This window comes from Lepidochelys kempii, chromosome 2 (assembly GCF_965140265.1).
Source record: "Lepidochelys kempii isolate rLepKem1 chromosome 2, rLepKem1.hap2, whole genome shotgun sequence".
Taxonomy (NCBI): Eukaryota; Metazoa; Chordata; order Testudines; family Cheloniidae; genus Lepidochelys; species Lepidochelys kempii.
The window spans coordinates 80,178,662-80,200,644 of record NC_133257.1 but is presented as its reverse complement, the minus strand read 5'-3'; the positions used below and the strand labels follow the sequence as shown (position 1 = coordinate 80,200,644).

Sequence of the window (21,983 nt, the reverse complement as noted above, 5' to 3'; positions counted from 1 at the left end):
CTTGGGGCACTCCGCTTGATACCAACTGCCAACTAGGCATGGAGCCATTGATCACCACCCGTTCAGCCCAATGATCTAGCCAGCTTTCTATCCACCTTATAGTCCATTCATCCAGCCCATACTTCTTTAACTTGCTGGCAAGAATACTGTGGGAGACCATGTCAAAAGCTTTGCTAAAGTCAAGGAACAACACGTTCACTGCTTTCCCCTCATCCACAAAGCCATTTATCTCTTCATAGAAGGCAATTAGATTAGTCAGACATGACTTGCCTTTGGTGAATCCATGCTGACTGTTCCTGATCACTTTCCTCTCCTCCAAGTCCTTCAGAATTGATTGCTTGAGGACCTGCTCCATGATTTTTTCAGGGACTGAGGTGAGGCTGACTGGCCTGTAGTTCTCCAGATCCTCCTCCTTCCCTTTTTTAAAGATTGGCACTACATTAGCCTTTTTCCAGTCATCTGGGACCTCCCCCAATCGGCATGAGTTTTCAAAGGTGATAGCCAATGGCTCTGCAATCACATCCGCCAACTCCTTTAGCACTCTCGGGCGCAGTGCATCCGGCCCCGTGGGCTTGTGCATGTCCAGCTTTTCTAAATAGTCCCGAACCACTTCTTTCTCCACAGAGGGTTGGTCACCTCCTTCCCATGCTGTGCTGCCCAGTGCAGTAGTCTGGGAGTGCCCTTGTTCGTGAAGACAAAGGCAAAAAAATCATTGAGTACATTAGCTTTTTCCACATCCTCTGTCACTAGGTTGCCTCCCTCATTCAGTAAGGGGCCCACGCTTTCCTTGACTTTCTTCTTGTAGCTAACATACCTGAAGAAACCCTTCTTTTTACTCTTAACATCTCTTGCTAGCTGCAACTCCAAGTGTGATTTGGCCTTCCTGATTTCACTCCAGCATCCCTGAGCAATATTTTTATACTCCTTCATGGTCATTTGTCCAATCTTCCACTTCTTGTAAGCTTCTTTTTTGTGTTTAAGATCCACAAGATTTCACTGTTAAGCCAAGCTGGTTGCCTGCCATATTTACTGTTCTTTCTACACATCAGGATGGTTTGTCCCTGTAACCTCAATAAGGATTCTTTAAAATACAGCCATCTCTCCTGGACTCCTTTCCCCCTCATATTGTTCTCCCAGGGGATCCTGCCCATCATTTCCCTGAGGTTTTCAAAGTCTGCTTTTCTGAAGTCCAGGGTCCGTATTCTGCTGCTCTCCTTTCTTCCTTGTGTCGTCAACCAGCTGTCTGATCTTCCAGTAGCAGCTGGTCTATGGCATTAGTCATTTGAACCATTGCTTTAGTCATTTGGTTATGTGATCTGGACTTCAGCATTTCTTCCACCCCCCCAAGAAGTCGGATATCTGCGTGTTGAAGCAAATTTGACTGTTAAACAAAAATTAAAGTGCTCACACTTTAATTTTGAAACAAATGAAAGCTCTTATAAGAGGGCAGTGCAGGGCACGTACGACAGAGGATGTTGGAGAGCTATTATTTCAGGTAATAAAGACGAGGTACAGTAAAATACTGAGGTGCTGGCACAGAGTGATAACCACATGGGGGGTGTACATCCTAGTGTTCTGCAGCAGCTTAGGAATGAAGCTGCTGAGCCACTATGTGGAATACCGTATGAAAATCAGCTCTCCTGAAGGACTGAAAGGTAGCAAATGTTGTACCTACCTTTTTTAAAAGCCTGAAGGGGAATCGTTTAGGGTCTTTTTGGGTTATCAAGAAGTCACCCTTAGTTTCCTTAACAGGCTCTTCTGGGCATGTCTACACTGCAATTAAACACCCACGATTGACCCATGTCAGCTGATGCAGGCTCGGGGCCGTTTAATTGCAGTGTAGATGTTTGGGATCAGTTTGGAGTCTGGGTTCTGGGACTCCATAAGGGGGGAGTATCCTTGGGCTTGGGCCTGAACCCAAATGTCTACACCACAATTAAACAGCCCCTTAGCCTGAGCCCAAGTCATCCACAAGCGTGTTGTTGCATTGTAGCTATACCCTAAGTAATTACAGGCTAGGAGGTAAAGTGTACTGCTGTAGATTATAAACTTGTGAAGAGTGAGAAATTAGTAAGAATAGATAGATTTCAACATAGCAAAAGGTTTAAAAATGGAAATACCCAAAATTCTATATTAGGACCAATGTTTAATGTATTTAATTGGTGAAAGGAAGTAAAAAGTGAGATGGCAAAACTTGCAGAGCACAGTTTAGCTATCTCAAGATGTGATAAGACTTGAGGGACTTAACCAGGGTAAGTAACTGGGCAGCATGATGGCAGATGAAAATCATACAAGGTGTAATGCACATTGGAAGGAACTACTGATACTCATTGCTGGCTTTTAAGTTAACTAGACTCTCAAGAACAGGACCTCCCCATTATTGCAGGCTTGCAGGCAGCTAAACGCAAGCTACTGCTGACTACTCAACAGCAGTCAAAAGCAAACAATATTCAATGTAAAAAGAATGAGAAGTATTGAATATATTATGGCATTCTATAATACGCCATCATATGGAATGCAGTTTTCAGTCTGGCCACCCGTCTCTCAAAATGTATAGCACAAATAAGAGTTCAGGGATGGATGCTACAAATAGCTAGTGAGAAACTTGTGTGAGAAGACACCGACAAATTGTATAGCGATGACATGATAGAAGTTTACAGTATGAATAGTATGGCAAAGGTAAATTATGTGCTCCGATTTACACTCGGAAACAATGGCACATCCGTAACTTTGAAATACAACATTAAAGTTGATAAAGAAATACTCTTATGCACAACACCTAATCAACCTGTGGAACTCAATACAAAAAGATATTTGAGGCCAAGAGTTTAGTAGGATTCAGAAAAGGATTAGACAAGTTCTTTTCTGTAAGGGATCTAAATCCTCAGACGTTGGGGCATAAGCCAACCACTGATTTGGCAAGAAAATCCCTCTGTACAGGTTTTTGTGTAACTGTCTCACACTTTGTTTTGAAACATCTGGTTATAGCCACTGTCAGGATAGTGGATTAGACATGTGGCCTGGTAGGGCAAATCTTAGATAGTATTTACTTTAGACTTCTTTGCCACTGAACCTATGCCTGTGAAATATTTTTTTTTAAAATCCACAATATAATCTAATGCAACTTTATGTAATAGTTTTTTAAAGAGCTACACACCAAGCCTCTTCAGACCCTATACTGCCTGCTCTCTTGTATTTAACTTTAAAATACATTTTAAAAGCCAGTAGAAACAAATTGTATGGCTAATTAAAGCTTTCAGTTAGAAAGGATGTAAGGGGGTAGAGGGAGAAATTGCATCATAGGCAAATACATTAGTCTCAAAATCTTAAAATTCCACCTCTCCTGCTGGAAAAAATATGGCATTCACCCTGCAGGTCAGAAAACTGCCTATAAAACAAACGAAATGTAAAGACTCCAATGCTCAATGGGTTAGGTTTGCTGAGAGCTGGTGTAAGGTCATGAGGAGGCAGAGTAAAACGAAAATTTAAAATAGGAACATGCTTGGTATGCAGCAAAAGGGAATGGAGAAGGTAGGTAGATATCTTAGAGCAGAAGGCAATAAAGAAGAGCATTCAAGAGAAGGGGTAAAAAGCTTCTGAAAACTTGATGCATGAAAGGTAAAAGGAGATTAAACACCTTACATCCCTCAGCTTTTATGTGAAGCAAGTTAGAATATATAGATAAAAAGAAATGAGAATGAGAGAAAGAGAGATGCAAGTAATTTCAGTATCTAGAATAAACAGTACAGGTTAAAAAAAATGACAGTTAAAATTTAGAATTTCAAGATGTACAGCCAATGTACAGCGATGGAAAAGACTTAAAAGGAGAACTGAATCCTTTTTAAATTAGTAGAAAAACTAAATGATCTTTTAAGTAAACTCTTTTGTGATTACCTGTTTTGTTATAATTTCTCTTTATTCTGTAAACTGAAACAGTCCTCTCCACCTTGTTCTGTCTCTTTCATATGCCTTTGTCTGCCATCTCCTTTTTCCTCAAGCCTTCTACGTATTTTTGTTCATCCACGTTACTGCTTTTATTACTCTGAACGTATTTTTATTGCTGAATAGCATGCATAACCCTTGGGCATACATTAACTTGTCTTTCAGCCCTCCCCAGTTTCCTTTGCTGCCAGTTTCCCTCTGATGCTTTAAATCGTTTGATATAGCTTATCTTTTCCCCATGTTCTTCTAAACTTGGTGTGCTGAAGTTATCCCTCTTTTGCTAATTACTAAACCCATCTATGTAAGGGCCACTCTTGGTCGATCCCACACCTGTACATTTCCAGTCATTTTTCTTAAATCACTCCAAACCAAGCCCAGAGTTGTTCCTTGTATAGCTTCCTTTCCATACTGTTCTGTTTGCATCCAAACAGTTGCATACTCCTTACTACCTAGTCTCAAAGATTTAATTTCTTTATATTGCTCCTTCTATTCAGTCCACATCATAGGCATGGTCTACACTATGGGGGGGATCGATCTAAGATATGCAACTTCAGCTACGAGAATAGCGTAGCTGAAGTCGACGTATCTTAGATCGACTTAGAATCAGTTACTTCGCGTCCTCGCGGCGCAGGATCGACGGCCGCCGCTCCCTCGTCGACTCCGCTTCCGCCTCTCACCCTGGTGGAGTTCCGGAGTCGACAGCAGACCGATCGTGGATCGATTTATCTGGTCTACTCTAGATGAGATAAATCGATCCCCGATAGATCGATCACGACCTGCCGATACGGTGGGTAGTGTAGACGTGGCCATAGTGTTCCTTAGCACTTGATTTTTCCATTTCTATTTCTTCTTCCATAGTTGTGTATAAGGGTATTTTTCATGGTATGTGGGTGTCACATTTTCTGTATGTACTTTGTCATGCTGTACTCATGCAGAGTTGAGCATTTGGATTGACCTTTCTGCTAGGATACCTGCCATCTGCCAAAGTGCTGCCTCTTTTCTTCCCATAACCGAAGCCTATTTGCTACCCTGCTGTCTACCCCAGTGGTTCTCAACCAGGGATCTGGGGCCCCTGGGGGGCCACGAGCAGGTTTCAGAGGGTCGTCAAGCAGGGCCAGCATTAGACTTGCTGGGCCCAGAGCAGAAAGCCAGAGCCCCACCACATGAAGCCTGACCAACGTAGTTTTGCGGGGGCATCTGTGTCATGGGGCACCAGGCAATTGCCATGCTTCGTACCCCTTAACTCCGGCCCTGTCATTTGTATGTAGAAAACCAGTTGTGGCACAGGTGGGCTGTGATGTTTTATAGCATGTTGGTTGGGGGGCCCTCAGAAAGAAAAAAGGTTGAGAATCCCTGGTCTACCCTATGCTCTTCCCACCTGCTCCTCTTATATACTTTGCCTCTTCTGCAAAACTGTCCTAAATGTTGGATAGCATAGGAAAAACCGGGCTCCTGAGAAAAGTAAAATTGCTCTCTGGATCCTCAAAACACATCGTCTTCCTCTTCCCCTGTCACTTTCCCAAGATAACGTCACACCTGTGTGTGTATTATCAAAATGCAAGTTCTCTTCCTACCAAAGTAATTGTAAACACAATAAATATTGAGTTAAATAGCTCCTTTTCTTATACAGTTGAGGCAACATGACCTAGTTCAATAAAATAAATCACGTACTAGAGACATGACACACCAATCTGTGAGTTAGTTAAAAGTACAGTCCACTAACAGTACACGGAGTTTCTTTCCCTTCCAGTTTCCCAGATAGATTTTCATGAACACTACAACAAACTGTTTTTCCTTAGCACATAACTATCCACGTTCACCCAGTGTGAAATAGGGCTCTGATTAGTCCCATTATGAAGTACTTCAAAGGCAACTGTTCACCTCAGACCATCTTGTCTGAATTATTAAACAATTAAACTCATGCTCATAAGACCCTGGATATGTTGCTTGGAAGGCAGTGTGACTTGAAGCAGTTACTGAGTTCTGTTTAGTGGGTGCAGGCTGGAAGCTTCATGAAGAGCCATTTCCTTTTGTCAGGTTTAAGGAAATGACTTCATACTACTCTGGTTATCCTGCCCAATGGGACAATGATGGTATCTGCCTCTGGAAACCAATGGCCCTGCTTTTTTGCTTATGAGATGAGTAATATATTTCCTTTTTGCTTTCTGTAATTGCCAAAACCAACAAACCAACCTGTTGGGTAATAACAAAGAGAAAAAATTGTCTCCTTGGTCAGGCATCTAACTGTGGCTAGCAGATCTAGGACTGATGGGAGACCACTGGTAAGCAACCTGCTCTAATCACCACTGTGACCAAAGATCTCAATCTTGGGAATGCTTTGCTTAGCAACCTAAATTGCTTTTTCACCAGTCTGGAGTCTCATAGCTGAAATATTGCTGGTCTTTTCATACGTTAAACTTTATTTTTAAAAGGTATTGTCAATAGAAATGTAGTCAGTTTAATATTGGATAGAGGTTTTGCATATTTTACTGAAAAGTGGAGAATAAGACTTCACAAGAGTGAGAAAAATAATTTCCATGAGCTGGAAAGGTAATATTTTTATTAGTAGAGAAACTGAGTGGAGAAGAGAGAGGTCAATTTTAAAAGCTTTCATTTTATGTGATTACAGCTATACTGCAAATGCCATTTCACTATAAGGAAGGACTAAAAAAAGTACCTTTTTTTATTTGTGCTGCAGGTCAGATTAACTAAAATGGTTATTGTCACCCTAGAAGTTCCTGACTGCTGCAAGACCAGACTTTAAAACCCAGTTTTATTATTAAAAAGGCCAGCAGCAACAAAGACTATTTTGCAACTTGTGAGATGCTTTCACAGCAATTTGATCTTTGTGTACAGGATTTTAGAAATCTTTGTACTGTAATTCTTAGAGTGAAAGTAAAGCTCCAAGGGAGGAAAATGTGCATGAACGCTGTGGTTTGCTTCTGGTCCAAAGGCTGCTCCCTTTATGCTGTTTTGAGACATAAATTTTGAGTAGCATTTACAAAATCCTCATTCTTCGTGGAGTGGCATAATGGCAGCAGCATCTTCTATGTCAGTGGCTGAAGCGTAGGTCAGGATAGGAGAGGGAGCTTGCTAGTTTTGGTGGCTGTTGTGGACATTATTGTGGTGGTGCATTATCCATTTCCTGGTAATGGGATACAACAAGATGAAGAGATAATTTGAAAGGAGTTCATATCCTCCATAGCCTAGAAAACAATGTATAAGTGTTCAGGGTGTGGCACTGAGTAAGGGCACAAGCCCTCATTTTAATTTAAATGGGATAGGAAGAGGTTCTATTGATAGAAAAATAGAGGGTCCGTGGAAAATATTTGAAATACTAAATGCAACTTCCTGCCTTTTAAAAGATTTAAAGACACTTCAAAAGATTAGCATGGCATGATGTCTGTATTTTGAGAGGGGTCTGGGATGTATTTAGAAGAGGCAGGAGGACAGGGAAGGTAGTGGAGAATGAGATTAGAGGGCATCTCTTAAGAAGTGGATTTGGGAGGAGTGGGTTAGTTGAGACACTGCCTCTTCCTCATTCAGAGCTGTTGACTTCTAACCATTCCTTGTGAAAGTCTGGTAGTCTAAGAAATCCTTCAGCCAAGCACCAGCTCCTTCTGTAGCTTCCACATACACTACTTCTGAGTCTTCACTACCCAAGAGGAGTTCTTACTCTGCTTTATGCTGCACTGTAAACCCTGTTCCATTTCTCCCCTTCCTTCACTTTTCTGATAACTCAAGGATATACTACAAAAATATCTGTTTGAAAAGAAAAATCTAACTCAGATGTTTTTCTGACATTGTTCCTGACCACTGTATCACAGGAATAATAAACTAGCGATTGTTCACTGGCATGTCTCGATACCATCTTCCTGCCTAATGTCTCATGAGACCTCCTGTTCCCATTCTGCTTTCACTGCTGTCACAAGTATTGTACATTTATAAAAACTAAATACATTTCAATCAGATCTTTTTAATTGACTCACCAGTATGTTAAGCTGGGCTGCTAGCATGGTGCTCTTCATTAATATTTCCTTCAGTCCCTTACAAGGATTATGGGTGTTTATACTGGAAGTTCACATTTGGCATTGTATTTCACAATTGGTGTTTCTTTGTACTAGAACACAACTTTGTCACTTCCAGAAAATAGCCAGAATGAGACTTGTTCTTCAAATCCTGGCCTGGTTTTGTTGGTCCCATGGTGGAAGATGTGTTGTGGACCGAGTGTAGATGGATGAAGTGGCAGAAAGCATCTCAACTCCCCTTTTCATATATGGGTGGGCCCCGCAACAATTGGCTTTAGAAAGTGGTGCTGGGAGAGGTTGGGTAGCCAAGGATGCATCAATTCACCATGTTAAAGAAATTCACCTTCTGCTGAACCTGCTTTCCCAACAGTAACGGGGCAATAATAGCAGCACCTGCCCTCCCTCTCAGGGAATTCCCAATCCCTCCAGCCAAAGTGAAGGGAGATTAGCTGGTGTAGGGAGGTGTGACTATCGGCCAAGCTGGCAAAAGGTGTATCTGTCTCTTGGGATAATTGATAAATGTCTCTTCTCAACTCCATGGAGTAAATTCCACTAAAGAGTTAATGCACTGTACAGAATTCAGCAGCCTCTGTTTTCACCAGTAGCCAGTTGGGTGATCACATCACCTTTGACTGGCTCTCAGTTAAATCAGTATCAGTTTCAGTCATACTTTGTGTCACTGGCTCTTGTTTTATCATTACCATGGCTGCCTATCAAGGTAAAAGTTGGCAGCCCACTTATTTTGTCCAAATTTAATAATCTTAAATCTGTGAGAAGGGTCAATACATTTTTCTGTTGCTGTGAGACTCAGTTCCTGCTTGTCTTGTGGTCATCAGCTTATGTCCACTATTATTTGACTTTAAAACAGAAACACCTTTGAAAATCTGGCCACTTATTGGAGGGCCGAACTATAAACTAAGGCTTTGATCCTGCAATGAGCTGTGCAGAGGTGCACCCACACAAATCTCAATTAGGATCAGCATCTTGGACTCCCTGACTTTAGGCACCATCTTTGGAAATAAGGTCCATTGCTTTTAACTGGCTATCTGTTGATGAAAGCAACTATATACTGGTCTATCTGCACTTACCTGTCTTTTTGCTGTATTGTAACAGCCATAAAACTAAAAACCATGCTCTTGGAGTTTGTGAAGTACAGTGTGGCACCTCGGTATGAAAAACACTGGTACAAAAATGTATTGATAGGAATGTGGTTAAAACAAGGGATATACAATTCTGTGAAATTCAGCTCAGATTATTGCCCACAAATTTGGATGTTTTTGGAACACCCTAGGTCTAGAAACTTGGGCTTGAAAATCCAACAGCTGACTGTCAAAGAACCTTGGCTTTTAATTGCTTCTAATGAATCCAGGAAGTGGTTAAACTTCAAATAAAAATGAAAATTATTGAATATTTTTAAACCTTGAGGTTTGGCTGAACTTCTAAGTGAAGGTCCAATTTAGTTACTTTGATCTAAATTGTTTTTTTCCTCTCCAGCTTAGAGTAAGTTATTCTTGACTTCAGAAAGTATTTTCTACATCTACCTCTTTATTTTTAAAAATTGTTCTTTCCAAAACACACATCACAAATATTAAGTTTTTATATAAGGCAGCTGTAGGTAACTTAAGAAATTGAAAAACTTTGCTGCTAACATAGGTTACCCACTTCCTTAAACACTTGAAAAGTTAGTCTACACTACTAAAAAATGGAAACAAAGCATGCAAAATGCAAGTTCTGAAGAACAAACTATTACATTTAACAAGAAAATAGAAATAAAAAATATGTAAGTGTGATAATGGTAGCTAATGCTGTAGAAACATTGTTTAACTTCTCTGAGCAGATAAGGTGAGCTGCAAAAAATCTTTTTAAAATTTGGATTAGTCTCTTCGTACATTGTGTGAATGACTTGGGGTTTTAAACTGTAACCTTAGTAACATTAGGAATGTCAAGTCTGTGTTTTGCTGGGGAAAAGGGGTCTAAGCATATTGATCTTCCGCCTTAAGTGCTAGGGCAGGAACATTGAATTTGTGACACATCACTTTTTTCAAAATGAAAGTGATAAGCTGCCAAAGGCTTTTAGGGTAAACAAAATTTAAGTTTTTTAATGTATTTAAAAAAACAAAAACAAAAACTCCAACCAACCAGGGATTGCATTTTAAACACAGCTTTCTGCCTTTGTACATAAAGAACCATAAGCCTAATTTCTTCTTTGAGTAGTGTCTCTCTATGCGTGCTCCACTTCCAGTGCTTATGCACCTCTCAAGCCCTTGATGGTGATTTCTAGCTAGCAGTGCCTGTGCCCTGAGCAAGCACCCTCTGCTTCCTCATGGCAGACACTGAGTCTATACAGGGGTGCATATGTGAACTGTCCTCAGTGTCTGACATATATAACACCTGAAGTATGCTTATCATCATGGGTACAGTTGTGTCCAGCCATGGCAATCTCAGCTATGGTGAAACTACTGGGGTCCTTTCTGTTACTGCAGGAGTTCTGATACTCGAGGGACCTCTCGGTGTTGGATGAACTGGAGTTTCCATTGCTGTCCAGGTACCAAGCATGTCTCAGTGCAGAGACCTTGGTCTCTGAGTGGCCACTCCATGGAACACAACTCTCATCCATCCTCAATGACTGCCTCCTTATGGGAAGATGTAGAGGAAGAAGAGGACTTCCAATTGGTCTCCTTGAGTGTCTTGCGGGGGGGGGGGGGATGTTCTCCTACATACCCCTTCAGGAACCCACCCTCGCTCAGGGAGGACTTTGCAGCTCACCAAGGATGGTGGAACCAACCTTGTTCCCGCCCCATACACACACACACACAATACCCATATTGAGACACATGGGCTGCCTGTTGGCAACAATTCAACGGACTACTGGTACTGTCCCTCCAGGAGGCCAGGGTTTCTCTCTCCCCTTGCATGACAGGAGGAGGCATTTGAGGAGCAGGAGGCTAGGGCAGATGAGGAAGTCACCCATGAGACCACAATTTCATCGTAGTTGCTGGATGAGGCTGTTATGCCTCCCCCACTTTCCATTGCCAACAACTTCATGCTGTTCCAGGGCCTCATTAGAAGAGTAGCTGATGCTCTGCAGATCCCTCTGGAGGAGGTCAAAGATCAGCAGCACAAGCTCCTGGATGTTTTGTAGTTAGCATCCCTCTGGAAGGTGTTGCCATCTATTAATGAGGCTCTTCTGGATCCGGCTAAGATGATATGGCAGATACTGGCCACTAAGAACGTAAGAATGGCAATACTGGGTCAGACTAAAGCTCCATCTAGCCCAGTAGCCTGTCTTCTGCCAGTGACCACCAACATGCAAAAGGGTGGATAAGTATTAGTACATGCCTTCTAAGGATTCTGACTACTTATTTTCTCGTCTCCACCTAACTCCCTAGTGGTGGATGCAGTGAACGAATGGTGTAAGCCACATTTTGAGACCTACCCTGATGACAAACACCAAAAGCAACTGGGTCTTTTTGAAAAGTCCTATTGTCTGTGACCATGCAGTTCTGGATTGTGAACTGTCAGGCAATCATGGCCAAATACAACTTGACTAATTATAACAAGCTCATGGCCTTTATTGAACAGCTGCCACATGACTGCAGGAAGCAGTTCTGGTCCACTGTTGTGGAGGCTCAGCTATTGGCCTGAACAGCTCTTCAAGCATCCGTAGATGCTGTGGACATTGCTGCCAGATGGATCTCCACAGTGGTAGCTATGTGCAGAGTGTTTTGGCTCCAACTTTCGGAGTTTCTGAGAGGTTCAGAATCCTATAGCGGATTCCCCTTTGATGGTCGTAAGCTTTTATCTGGGACCATGAATGACTCCCTGCATATGCTGAAGGACTACAGGACTGCCCTATGTTCCATAGGCATGCACATGAAATGTTTCAGTAGGTCAGAGACTGCCCAGAGGTCACACCCTGTTCAGTTCTTGGGGTATTGCAGATCCATGGAGAACCTCTCCCTCCCTCCCTCCCTCCCTCCTCCCCCCGAAAGAGACAGGTTTCAGAGGAAGAAGGTGGCCCAGCCACCCTCCATGGCCACCCAGGCATCTCATAAACCACTCCCCTGCCCTGTGCCTCATGAGCATCTACTAAGGCAAGAGGGGGACTCTCTTCTCCAGCTAGGAGTAATACAATCTGTCCCTTCCTAGTAGGGAAGTAGTTCTACTTTTCCTAGTACCAAAGGAGGATGAAGATTGGAGACTGATCTTAAATCTAAGACCGCTGAACAAGTTGGTGAAACGTCAAAAGTTTAGGATGGTGACTCTAGCAACTATAATTCCTTTGCCACAGGAAGGGGATTGGATTTCATCCCTTGACCTACACAATACCTACTTCCATATAACTATACACCTATTGTACAGGAAATACCTATGATTCACTATAGTCCAAGATTACTTCCAGTATCAAGTGCTTCCCTTCAGCCTGTCTTCAGCTCCAAAGGTGTTTTTGAAGGTTCTAGCAGTAGATGGTGACTTACCTTTGACAGGCAGTGATTCTTGTCTTCCTGTACCTTGACCTCTGGCTGCTCCAAGGGTGCTCTTTTGAGGCAGGGTTATCACCCACTCAGAAGGCCGTTGGTGTGTTCCAAGAGTTGGGCCTACAGCTGAAATCAAAGAAATCCATGTTAGTATTGGTGCAAAGGATAACGTTTTATAGGGGCATACTTGGACTCTGTGACAGCCAGAGCATATCTCCCTTTAGACAGATTTGTGATCCTGTCAAGAATGGTAGGAACAATTCAGGGCAGCCTTTGGACCTCAGTAAGCAACTGTCTTCAACTCCTTGGCCAGATGATAGTGTGCACCTTTGTGACCCATCATGTAAGGCTACGCTTCCACTGCTTCCAAGGTTGGTTGAGAACTGCCTATTCTCTGACCAGACCACCTTGGATAGGTGATGGTCCGCTTGCACGTGAATAACTCCCTAAACTGGTGGAAGGAGCAACTCCATGTCTCTGCAGGCATCCTTTTCTGCCAACCCACCCCAACCCTATTAGGGTAGGGAGCCCACTTTGACACCCCCTGGTTCAGGGCAGATGGACAGTCCATGAAAGCTATCTCCAAATCAACTTTTTGGAGCACAGGGCCATTAGGAACGCTGCCCTCCATCAGGACAGAACGATCAGGGTCATATCGGACATCATGTCCGGCATGTTTTTAAATCAGCAAGAGGAGCAAGATGAAAATCCAAGGTATCTACCAGTATATTTTTCCACAACCTAATAGTTCTCAGTTGGAATCCTATTTCCGTAACCTGGGTGTTAGAAAGTCAAAGCCCTTCTATCTGGATAGGACTAAGTGGTTTAGGAAATCGCCTACACTTCATATCTTTCGCAGATAGATCAAATGGGCTCCTATTTCTGCTCAAAGACACCTGATATCCTTTTGAAAGTCTCTCTACCTGTTAGAAGTCTGTGGGTGCTCAGCCCTCCTTTTCCCCTGCCACCTCCCCAGATGTGAAAGCGCATTCAGCCAGTTTGCAGGCAACATCTAGGGCATTTTTGAAGGATGTTCCCATATCGGAGATACATAGCGCCACTTCAGTCCATACGTTTTCAAAGCATTATGCCCTGCGTCATTCCATCAGATCTGCTGTGGCACTTGGCTCTGCAGTATTGTCTTCAATTCTGGACCCTGATCCGAAGCTCCCTTCTCCTTGGGATACTGCTTGGAAGTCATCTGAAGTGGAGCACCCCAAAGGGACACTATTCAAAGATGAAGGAAATGTTACTTACCCTGTGCAGCATCTGTAGTTCTGTAAGATGTGTGTTCCTATGGGTGCTCCACTACCCACCCTTCTTCCTTTCTGCTTCAGATGTTCCTTAGGGAATGACTGAGTAGAGAAGGAACTGAGGGCAGTTTGTCCGTGCACCCCAATATCGCCTCACTGTCTGCCATGAGGAGGCATAAGGTGCAGGCGCAGATCAAACAGGTACTGCTAGCTAGAAATCTCTAATCATGTGCACCTCGTGAGCCCTTGAAATGGCATACCCATAAGGGAGCACAGCTGGAACTACAGTTACTGCACAGGGTGAGTAATATTTCCTTTTTATTTCGTTGCAGATCACTTCATACCTTTCAAGTAGGACTAAATGACCAATAAGAGAGCAGAATTTTGCTGCCAATTCAGATGTCAGAGTTTTTGCTGGCATACTAAGCTCCCATTTTAAGGAGCCTCCTTCTTTTTAACAAGATATTAAAGTTAAAGAAGTGGGAGAAAGCAAAAGTGTTCAACTGTGCTGCAAGCGCAATAAATGCTCTTTTTGTAGTTAGACAGCAAAATGTGAGCAGACTGCAAAAAGTTTCAGTGAAATTTTGTGAGATGAGGAAAAAGTGTAGCTGCTTTCCTTGCATGCTGTGGTTGAACTGAGCCGTCAAAAATTCTGTGAGGAATTCAACTTCGGCTGAAAATTTCTTATGCTTTGAAAGAAAGTGTTACCATTTTAATATAAAAAACTGTAGCTGTAGCTGATGACTAGAACATCAAATGCATGGGCTTCACATTCAGGGAACATTTTGAACACTGAGATGGAGAATAATTTCCTTTCTGCTTTGCCTTTTTGCTATAAACGGTATTCCTTCGCCAAGGGTGTGGGGGATACTTACAGACTCCCCCTCTGTTTTCTTGAGTCATTCCACCATCCTATAGACAACATAAGAATATTTCAACATACTTGGAAAGCAGCTGTAGTTGCCCTGCTGTATGAAACTTTGTTTTATTTTTAGAAACTGCTGGTGATTTTTAGTGGTAGCATGACAGTGTATTTAAAAACCTTATTAGTCCTCATTTTGACTAAACTAATCCAACCAGCTAATCATGGAATCAGTTCTCTAAGTCTTGACTTATTTTGAAGGAATTCTTTTCTTAATGAACAACTGAAAATAAGTATCTGGAGTGTTAGACGTCTCAAATACAAATTCTAAAAAACCCCAGACATTTTTAAAAAAGTTAACTAATAGAGAATTGAAGTGCTACCTGCATGCTATTAAACCTCAGTAGCCTGAAAATTCCTGTGATCCAAGTATTCTGTCCCCATGACATTCAGAGTAGTCAGGGCACAAGGCCTTGGTTCACAAAATTAAGCTTCAGATAATTGACGTCAAGATGAATATAGTCAAATACAGATCATGTTTCAGAATTTCTCACTTGTTCATATGGAAATAGGATGACCAGATAGCAAGTGTAAAAAATCAGGACAGAGGGTGTGGGGTATTAGGTGCTTATATGAAGGGGAGGAAAACAAAAAACAAAACAAAAAAAACCCTGAATATCGGGACTGTCCCTATAAAATCAGGACATCTGGTCACCCTAAATGGAAACAACCTGTGAAACTGAGTACAGTGTGACCAGTTCTCAATATCGAGAACCTTCAACTCTCAAAATTTTAATTTTTCGCCATTTAAACTGGTTCTGAGCCAAAACTTTTCTTGTCTCACTAATCAATAAATAGCAAAATTCACTAAAGTTGAAGATCAACAGAGATATCTCTGGTAGTATTGTTGATCCTAGGTGCTGTCTTCCCAAAACACATGAACCTAAGGACAATGCCATGGCATATGTGGTGGGGTTAGCATTTGCTGGGCTCCTAAAATGACTAATGTGGCGGTGGGCCTAACTACCGGAATTGTAAGTTCTGAAAAGCCATAGTCTCTTGTATGATGCAGATTTTATAATCTACGTAAAAGACAAGATCAGATGATTGAAGCTGAATGAACAGAACTGGCCCTTCAGTATACCATATATCATATGCTTTTGTTTTTTAAATTAGATGCAACAGTTGGAGCTGGCACAGATGCAACAAAGAGAAGCCAATCTCACAGCTTTGGCAGCGATTGGGCCAAGGAAGAAAAGACCACTGGATTCACCAAACCTTGGATCTGGGCTTGAGGTATTGAATTGTCTTGCATGCGTTTGTTCCATTTTAATATTGAATTATCTTCTTTACCTTTTGGAACAAAAGGAGGGAAGCCCTCCCTGAGGCTTGTTGAATATTGTAGGGAAAACAAATATTTAATGACTAAAGAAATACTAAAAGCTTTAGTTTTGGTGAACTGAAATTAGTTGAATCTGGTTACTAATAATGTGTATTGATGAGTGATGCTATGATTTAGTCATGGGTATTTTTAGTAAAAGCCATGGACAGGTCACAGGCAATAAACAAAAATTCACGGCCCGTGACCTGTCCATGACTTAATCACAGGTATTTTTAGTATAAATCTTAAGGGGGGGTGGGCAAATACGGGGTGCGCTGCTGGGGGAGGCACAACCGGGGGCCATGGCCAGCGGCGGCTCCAGACGGCCAGCCGGGGGCCACGGGCCGGGGCCAGCTCCTTGGGCAGCCCTGGGGTCAGCCACACTGGCTGCTGCAGAAGTCACGGAATCCGTGACTTCCGTGACCGACACAGAGCCCTATTGATGAGCATGCTGTATAAAAGGAGTGCTGTATTTACAAGACATAATCAAAAGAATGATGAAAGTCTCTACTTAATCTTTGAGAGGAAACCTCCACAACCTCAGTGGTGTGTTACAGCAGCGTAACTGTTTCTGTGGCTGAGACAGACGACTAGTTGCCTAGCTTCCCTAAAGGGGAAGAGAATCTGACCCAGAGGGATAAACAGCTGTTGAGGTGGTCTTTGGAAGACAAAACTAGCCTCCACTGCCCACAAAAAGTAGTTGAGGCATCTACTTTTAATCCTAGTTGTCCTAGAATAACCGAGGGTCCTTGGTACGCAAGCTATGCTCCCCAGTGGGTCAGGACAGAGGGTTCAAGTAATGTCCTCCTGACCCAGGTGCCCTTGTCTAAACACACAAGTTGTACCACTTTAACTCTCACAGAAGTACAGAAAGGGGGTTAAGCAAAACCCGTATAAGGCATCTGCATCCATACTAGGTGTTGTACTGCTAACTGTTTCATTACAAAATCACACCCCATACCAATGTAGTTATACCTATACAAAATCTGTGTAGACCAGGCCAAAGTCATAGAATCATAGAATATCAGGGTTGGAAGGGACCCCAGAAGGTCATCTAGTCCAACCCCCTGCTCAAAGCAGGACCAATTCCCAGTTAAATCATCCCAGCCAGGGCTTTGTCAAGCCTGACCTTAAAAACCTCTAAGGAAGGAGATTCTACCACCTCCCTAGGTAACGCATTCCAGTGTTTCACCACCCTCTTAGTGAAAAAGTTTTTCCTAATATCCAATCTAAACCTCCCCCACTGCAACTTGAGACCATTACTCCTCGTTCTGTCATCTGCTACCATTGAGAACAGTCTAGAGCCATCCTCTTTGGAACCCCCTTTCAGGTAGTTGAAAGCAGCTATCAAATCCCCCCTCATTCTTCTCTTCTGCAGGCTAAACAATCCCAGCTCCCTCAGCCTCTCCTCATAACTCGTGTTCCAGTCCCCTAATCATTTTTGTTGCCCTTCGCTGGACTCTCTCCAATTTATCCACATCCTTCTTGAAGTGTGGGGCCCAAAACTGGACACAGTACTCCAGATGAGGCCTCACCAATGTCGAATAGAGGGGAACGATCACGTCCCTCGATCTGCTCGCTATGCCCCTACTTATACATCCCAAAATGCCATTGGCCTTCTTGGCAACAAGGGCACACTGCTGACTCATATCCAGCTTCTCGTCCACTGTCACCCCTAGGTCCTTTTCTGCAGAACTGCTGCCTAGCCATTCGGTCCCTAGTCTGTAGCTGTGCATTGGGTTCTTCCATCCTAAGTGCAGGACCCTGCACTTATCCTTATTGAACCTCATCAGATTTCTTTCGGCCCAATCCTCCAATTTGTCTAGGTCCTTCTGTATCCTATCCCTCCCCTCCAGCGTATCTACCACTCCTCCCAGTTTAGTATCATCCTCAAATTTGCTGAGAGTGCAATCCACACCATCCTCCAGATCATTTATGAAGATATTGAACAAAACCGGCCCCAGGACCGACCCTTGGGGCACTCCACTTGATACCGGCTGCCAACTAGATATGGAGCCATTGATCACTACCCGTTGAGCCCGACAATCTAGCCAGCTTTCTACCCACCTTGTAGTGCATTCATCCAGCCCATACTTCCTTAACTTGCTGACAAGAATACTGTGGGAGACCGTGTCAAAAGCTTTGCTAAAGTCAAGAAACAATGCATCCACTGCTTTCCCTTCATCCACAGAACCAGTAATCTCATCATAAAAGGCGATTAGATTAGTCAGGCATGATCTTCCCTTGGTGAATCCATGCTGGCTGTTCCTGATCACTTTCCTCTCATGCAAGTGCTTCAGGATTGATTCTTTGAGGACCTGCTCCATGATTTTTCCAGGGACTGAAGTGAGGCTGACTGGCCTGTAGTTCCCATGATCCTCCTTCTTCCCTTTTTTAAAGATTGGCACTACATTAGCCTTTTTCCAGTCATCCGGGACTTCCCCGGTTCGCCACGAGTTTTCAAAGATAATGGCCAATGGCTCTGCAATCACAGCCGCCAATTCCTTCAGCACTCTCGGATGCAGCTCATCCGGCCCCATGGACTTGTGCACGTCCAGCTTTTCTAAATAGTCCCTAACCACCTCTATCTCCACAGAGGGCTGGCCATCTCTTCCCCTTTAGTCCTTTAACATGGTTTGTGGCAGGGTGCTCCTGAAGGAGTCTAGAATCTCCAGTAAGGTGGTCTTGACCATGCTAACCCCTTGAAAGAGGAATACTTTTGTTTTAGAGTGTGGATTGTTCCCCTTACATAGGGCATAGAGATTCTTTCAGCTACACCAGAATCTGCTTTCTTAAACTTCGAGCAGCTAGCTTTCATCAAAAGCCTAATCTCTGCACTAGAGCCCTTGGTTGCCTAGTAGAGGGGTGAGACAACGTGGGATCCTCTCCGCAGTGTCACGTTATCTAAAGCCACTTCCTCTGCCCTGAGTTCCACAGTGTCTTCAAAGGGAGTCGGAACATGGCTTGTATAAATCTCAGTGGGAGCGAGTCTCCCAGAACAGGTAGTCAGACTCACGCCAGTGGGGCTCAAGCTATGACACTAAAAATATCAGTGTGGCGCTTACGGCTCAGGCTTTCACCCCTCCTAACCCCGAGGCTTGAGAGCTAAAGCTCCACCCAAAGCCTCTCAGTCCCTGCTGCGATTTTTAGCGTGATTGCTCAAGACCCGCTAGCACAAACAAGGCTAGCTCCCAGCTGCAGTTTAGATGTACCTAGTATGAGTCTCTCTTTAACACACCGTCTGTTCCTCTCCCTGAGGTGGCTTGAGTAGCTATCTCTTTGGCAAAGAGAGTAGTGTGTGAGTGGTCCTATAGTCTTGTGTTGTTGACTTTCCCATAATAACATGATCCTTGGCTTCTGTCCTAGTTTTTATCAAAAATCCTGACATCCCACTCCTTTCCTAACCATGATATTCTACCCTTCCCTCCCCCCCATCCAAGCTTCTACTCCAGTCTTGTTCAAGTTTTTCCTTCCTGTAACACCTGTCATCTCACAGGACCTTTGAGGTGCTCTTGGATTAGAAACATTGAGCAGAAGAGATTCCTTTTTTCATTCTCTTCCACAGTTCAGGGAAAGAGCTCAAGGTGGCAGGATGCACCCTGGCCATATGAATTGTGTTGGATATCTAAGACTTACGAGGCTGCCAAACTTCTCTCCAGGAAGACTTTAAAGCCACTACACTAGAGATGTGGCCACCTCTTAGTCTGGACATGGGAAGAACCATCAGATGAAATTTGCAAATATGTCACTTGGAATTCCTTGCACTTGCTCACTAGGCCCCAACATTGGTTGAACATGCAGACATCTGCAGACAAACCTTTGAGTAGAATGTTAGAGCATAGGAAATTCTTTTTTGTCAAGGTCCCAATTTTTCAGTCAATGTATACTCAAGGTCCAGACTCCAGAGAAGAAGAAAGTAAAAAATAACAATGATGATAGATAGATAAATAAATAAAAAGATTTCGGGGGCTGTTCAAAAGTGTCTAGCAGTCCAGATTTGGCCCATGGTCTGCCTATTGACTACCCCGGTATAGAGAGTACACTTATAAATTTTGCAGACGATACCAAGCTGGGAAGGGTTGCAAGTAAAGCATTCTGCAGATACAAAACTTTTTATCCACATCTGATCTGCATAAATTGTCCTCTGATATCTGCAGATATCAATGGATTTGCAGGGCTCGGCTAACACCTCCACAGGTCACCTCACACCAGTGACGCAGGGCTGTGCCAAACCCCCAACTGCCTCCCACTTCTCCCCAGAGACCTCCCATAACCCGCTCTGCCCCCATCATACTTCCTTCCCCTCTCTGGGTGGAGGCTACATCCTGGGTCCTCGTGTGCAGCACCGCCCCCCCAATGTGGGGGCTCGGACACTCCTACGCAGCTGCAGTGGTTCTAAAACATGCTGCATTTGGCTCACTGCATAGGAGCACAGAGTCACACACTCTTCTGGGAGTTGCAATTTACCTTCACTATCTGAGCAAGCTGCGGACTACAACTCCCAGAATGCCCAGCAAGCTGCTGCTGCTTGATTCAGAGAGCGGAGCTGAAGCCTGGGTAACAGTCACTTCATTCCGGTGAGTGTGTTGCAGAGCCCTGTGTGGATACAAAATTTGTATCTGCATCTGAGCTATGATCCACAAAAATGGTTTGCAGATATCTACATCCATGGATGGGGATATAAAGTAAATATCTGTGGATTTGCAGTACAGAAAGGGATCTGGGGCTTATATGGATTACAAGCTACATATGAGTCAACAGTGTAACACTGTTGCACAAAAAAGCAAACCTCATTCTGGGATGCGTTAGCAAGAGTGTGGTAAGCAAGACAGAAGTAATTCTTCCACTCTGCTCTGTGCTGATAAGGCCTCAACCGGAGTATTGTGTCCAGTTTTGGGAGCCACATTGCAGGAAAGATGTGAACAAACTAGAGAGAGTCAATAGGACAGCACAAAAATGATTAAAGGTCTAGAAAACATGACTTATGAGGAAAGATTGAAAAAAATGGGTTTGTTTAGTCTAGAGACGAGAACACTGAGGGGGAACATGAGTTTTCAAGTACATAAAAGGTTGTCACGAGGAGGAGGGTGAAAAATTCTACTCAGCCTCTGAGCATAGGACAAGAATCAATGAGCTTAAATTGCAGCAGGGAGGTTTAGGTTGGACATTAGGAAAAACTTCCTAACTGTCAGGATAGTTAAGCAGTGAAACAAGTTGCCTAGGAGGTTGTGGAATCTCACTGGAGATTTTTAAGAATAGGTTAGACTAACATGTCAGGAATGGTCTGGTTATTACATATTTCTGCCCTGAGTGCAGGGGACGGGACTAGATGACCTATTGAAGTCCCTTCCCTTCCTACAATTCTGTGATTCCAAACTGAGACATACATGGAAAGAGCCTATATCTTTCCACTTACCGGCCTAATTTCTGCAGCTGGGTCAGTGCTGTGGCGACTCCCATCCCTTAGGCCTTTCTTAGTCCAGCTTTTGACAAGAGACTGTCCTTGGGGAAGTAAAGCAGGTGAACAGTCTCCTAGGTCAGAAAGAATCAAATTGGAGAAGCAAAGGAGGGAGACCTAGCAAATAGGAGACTCCTCTATGATCCTCGTTTGCCATACTGCCCCTCAGAGCAAGTGAGGTGGAGGAACCCAACTCAACCTGGCCACAGGATATGTATTAAGAACTATCATCCTTTTGAGTGGGTACATTTTATGTTCCTTGGAATCTTCAATACATCAATAGGGACCTTTATTCTGCATGTAGAAATGAGCTTGTTATCTGCCGTTTTTATGTAACAACACTGGAAAACTTGAAAACATGAGCCTGGCATTAGAATAACTTTCCTCATCTCTCCTTCCCTTCCCACCAAGCTTTTTTTGGTTAATCATTCTTGTTTTTTTAACAGTGCCTTTGATAAGGAAAGGATATATAACACAAGACTGCAGTTGCTAACCCTCTTTTGGCATAAGAGGCTGTGTAATGGCTTCCTGTTACATACTTCAGCTGTCACTCATTCTGTGGCATGTCCATTATTTCCTTT

At 43.3% G+C, this 21,983-nt stretch overlaps 1 protein-coding gene across 3 annotated transcripts in view; it reads left to right on the top strand.

Moving 5' to 3' along the window:
- Positions 1-21,983, top strand: part of TAF4B (TATA-box binding protein associated factor 4b) — a 176,607-nt gene that overhangs the window by 77,409 nt on the left and 77,215 nt on the right. For all 3 annotated transcript variants that reach the window (XR_012157235.1, XR_012157234.1, XM_073331341.1), the window contains exon 14: positions 15,740-15,859. Coding sequence is in view for 1 of the 3 variants with exons in the window: in XM_073331341.1 (XP_073187442.1) it covers positions 15,740-15,859 (120 nt within the window). In the remaining 2 variants the exon portion in view is untranslated. The remainder of the gene's footprint in view (positions 1-15,739; positions 15,860-21,983) is intronic.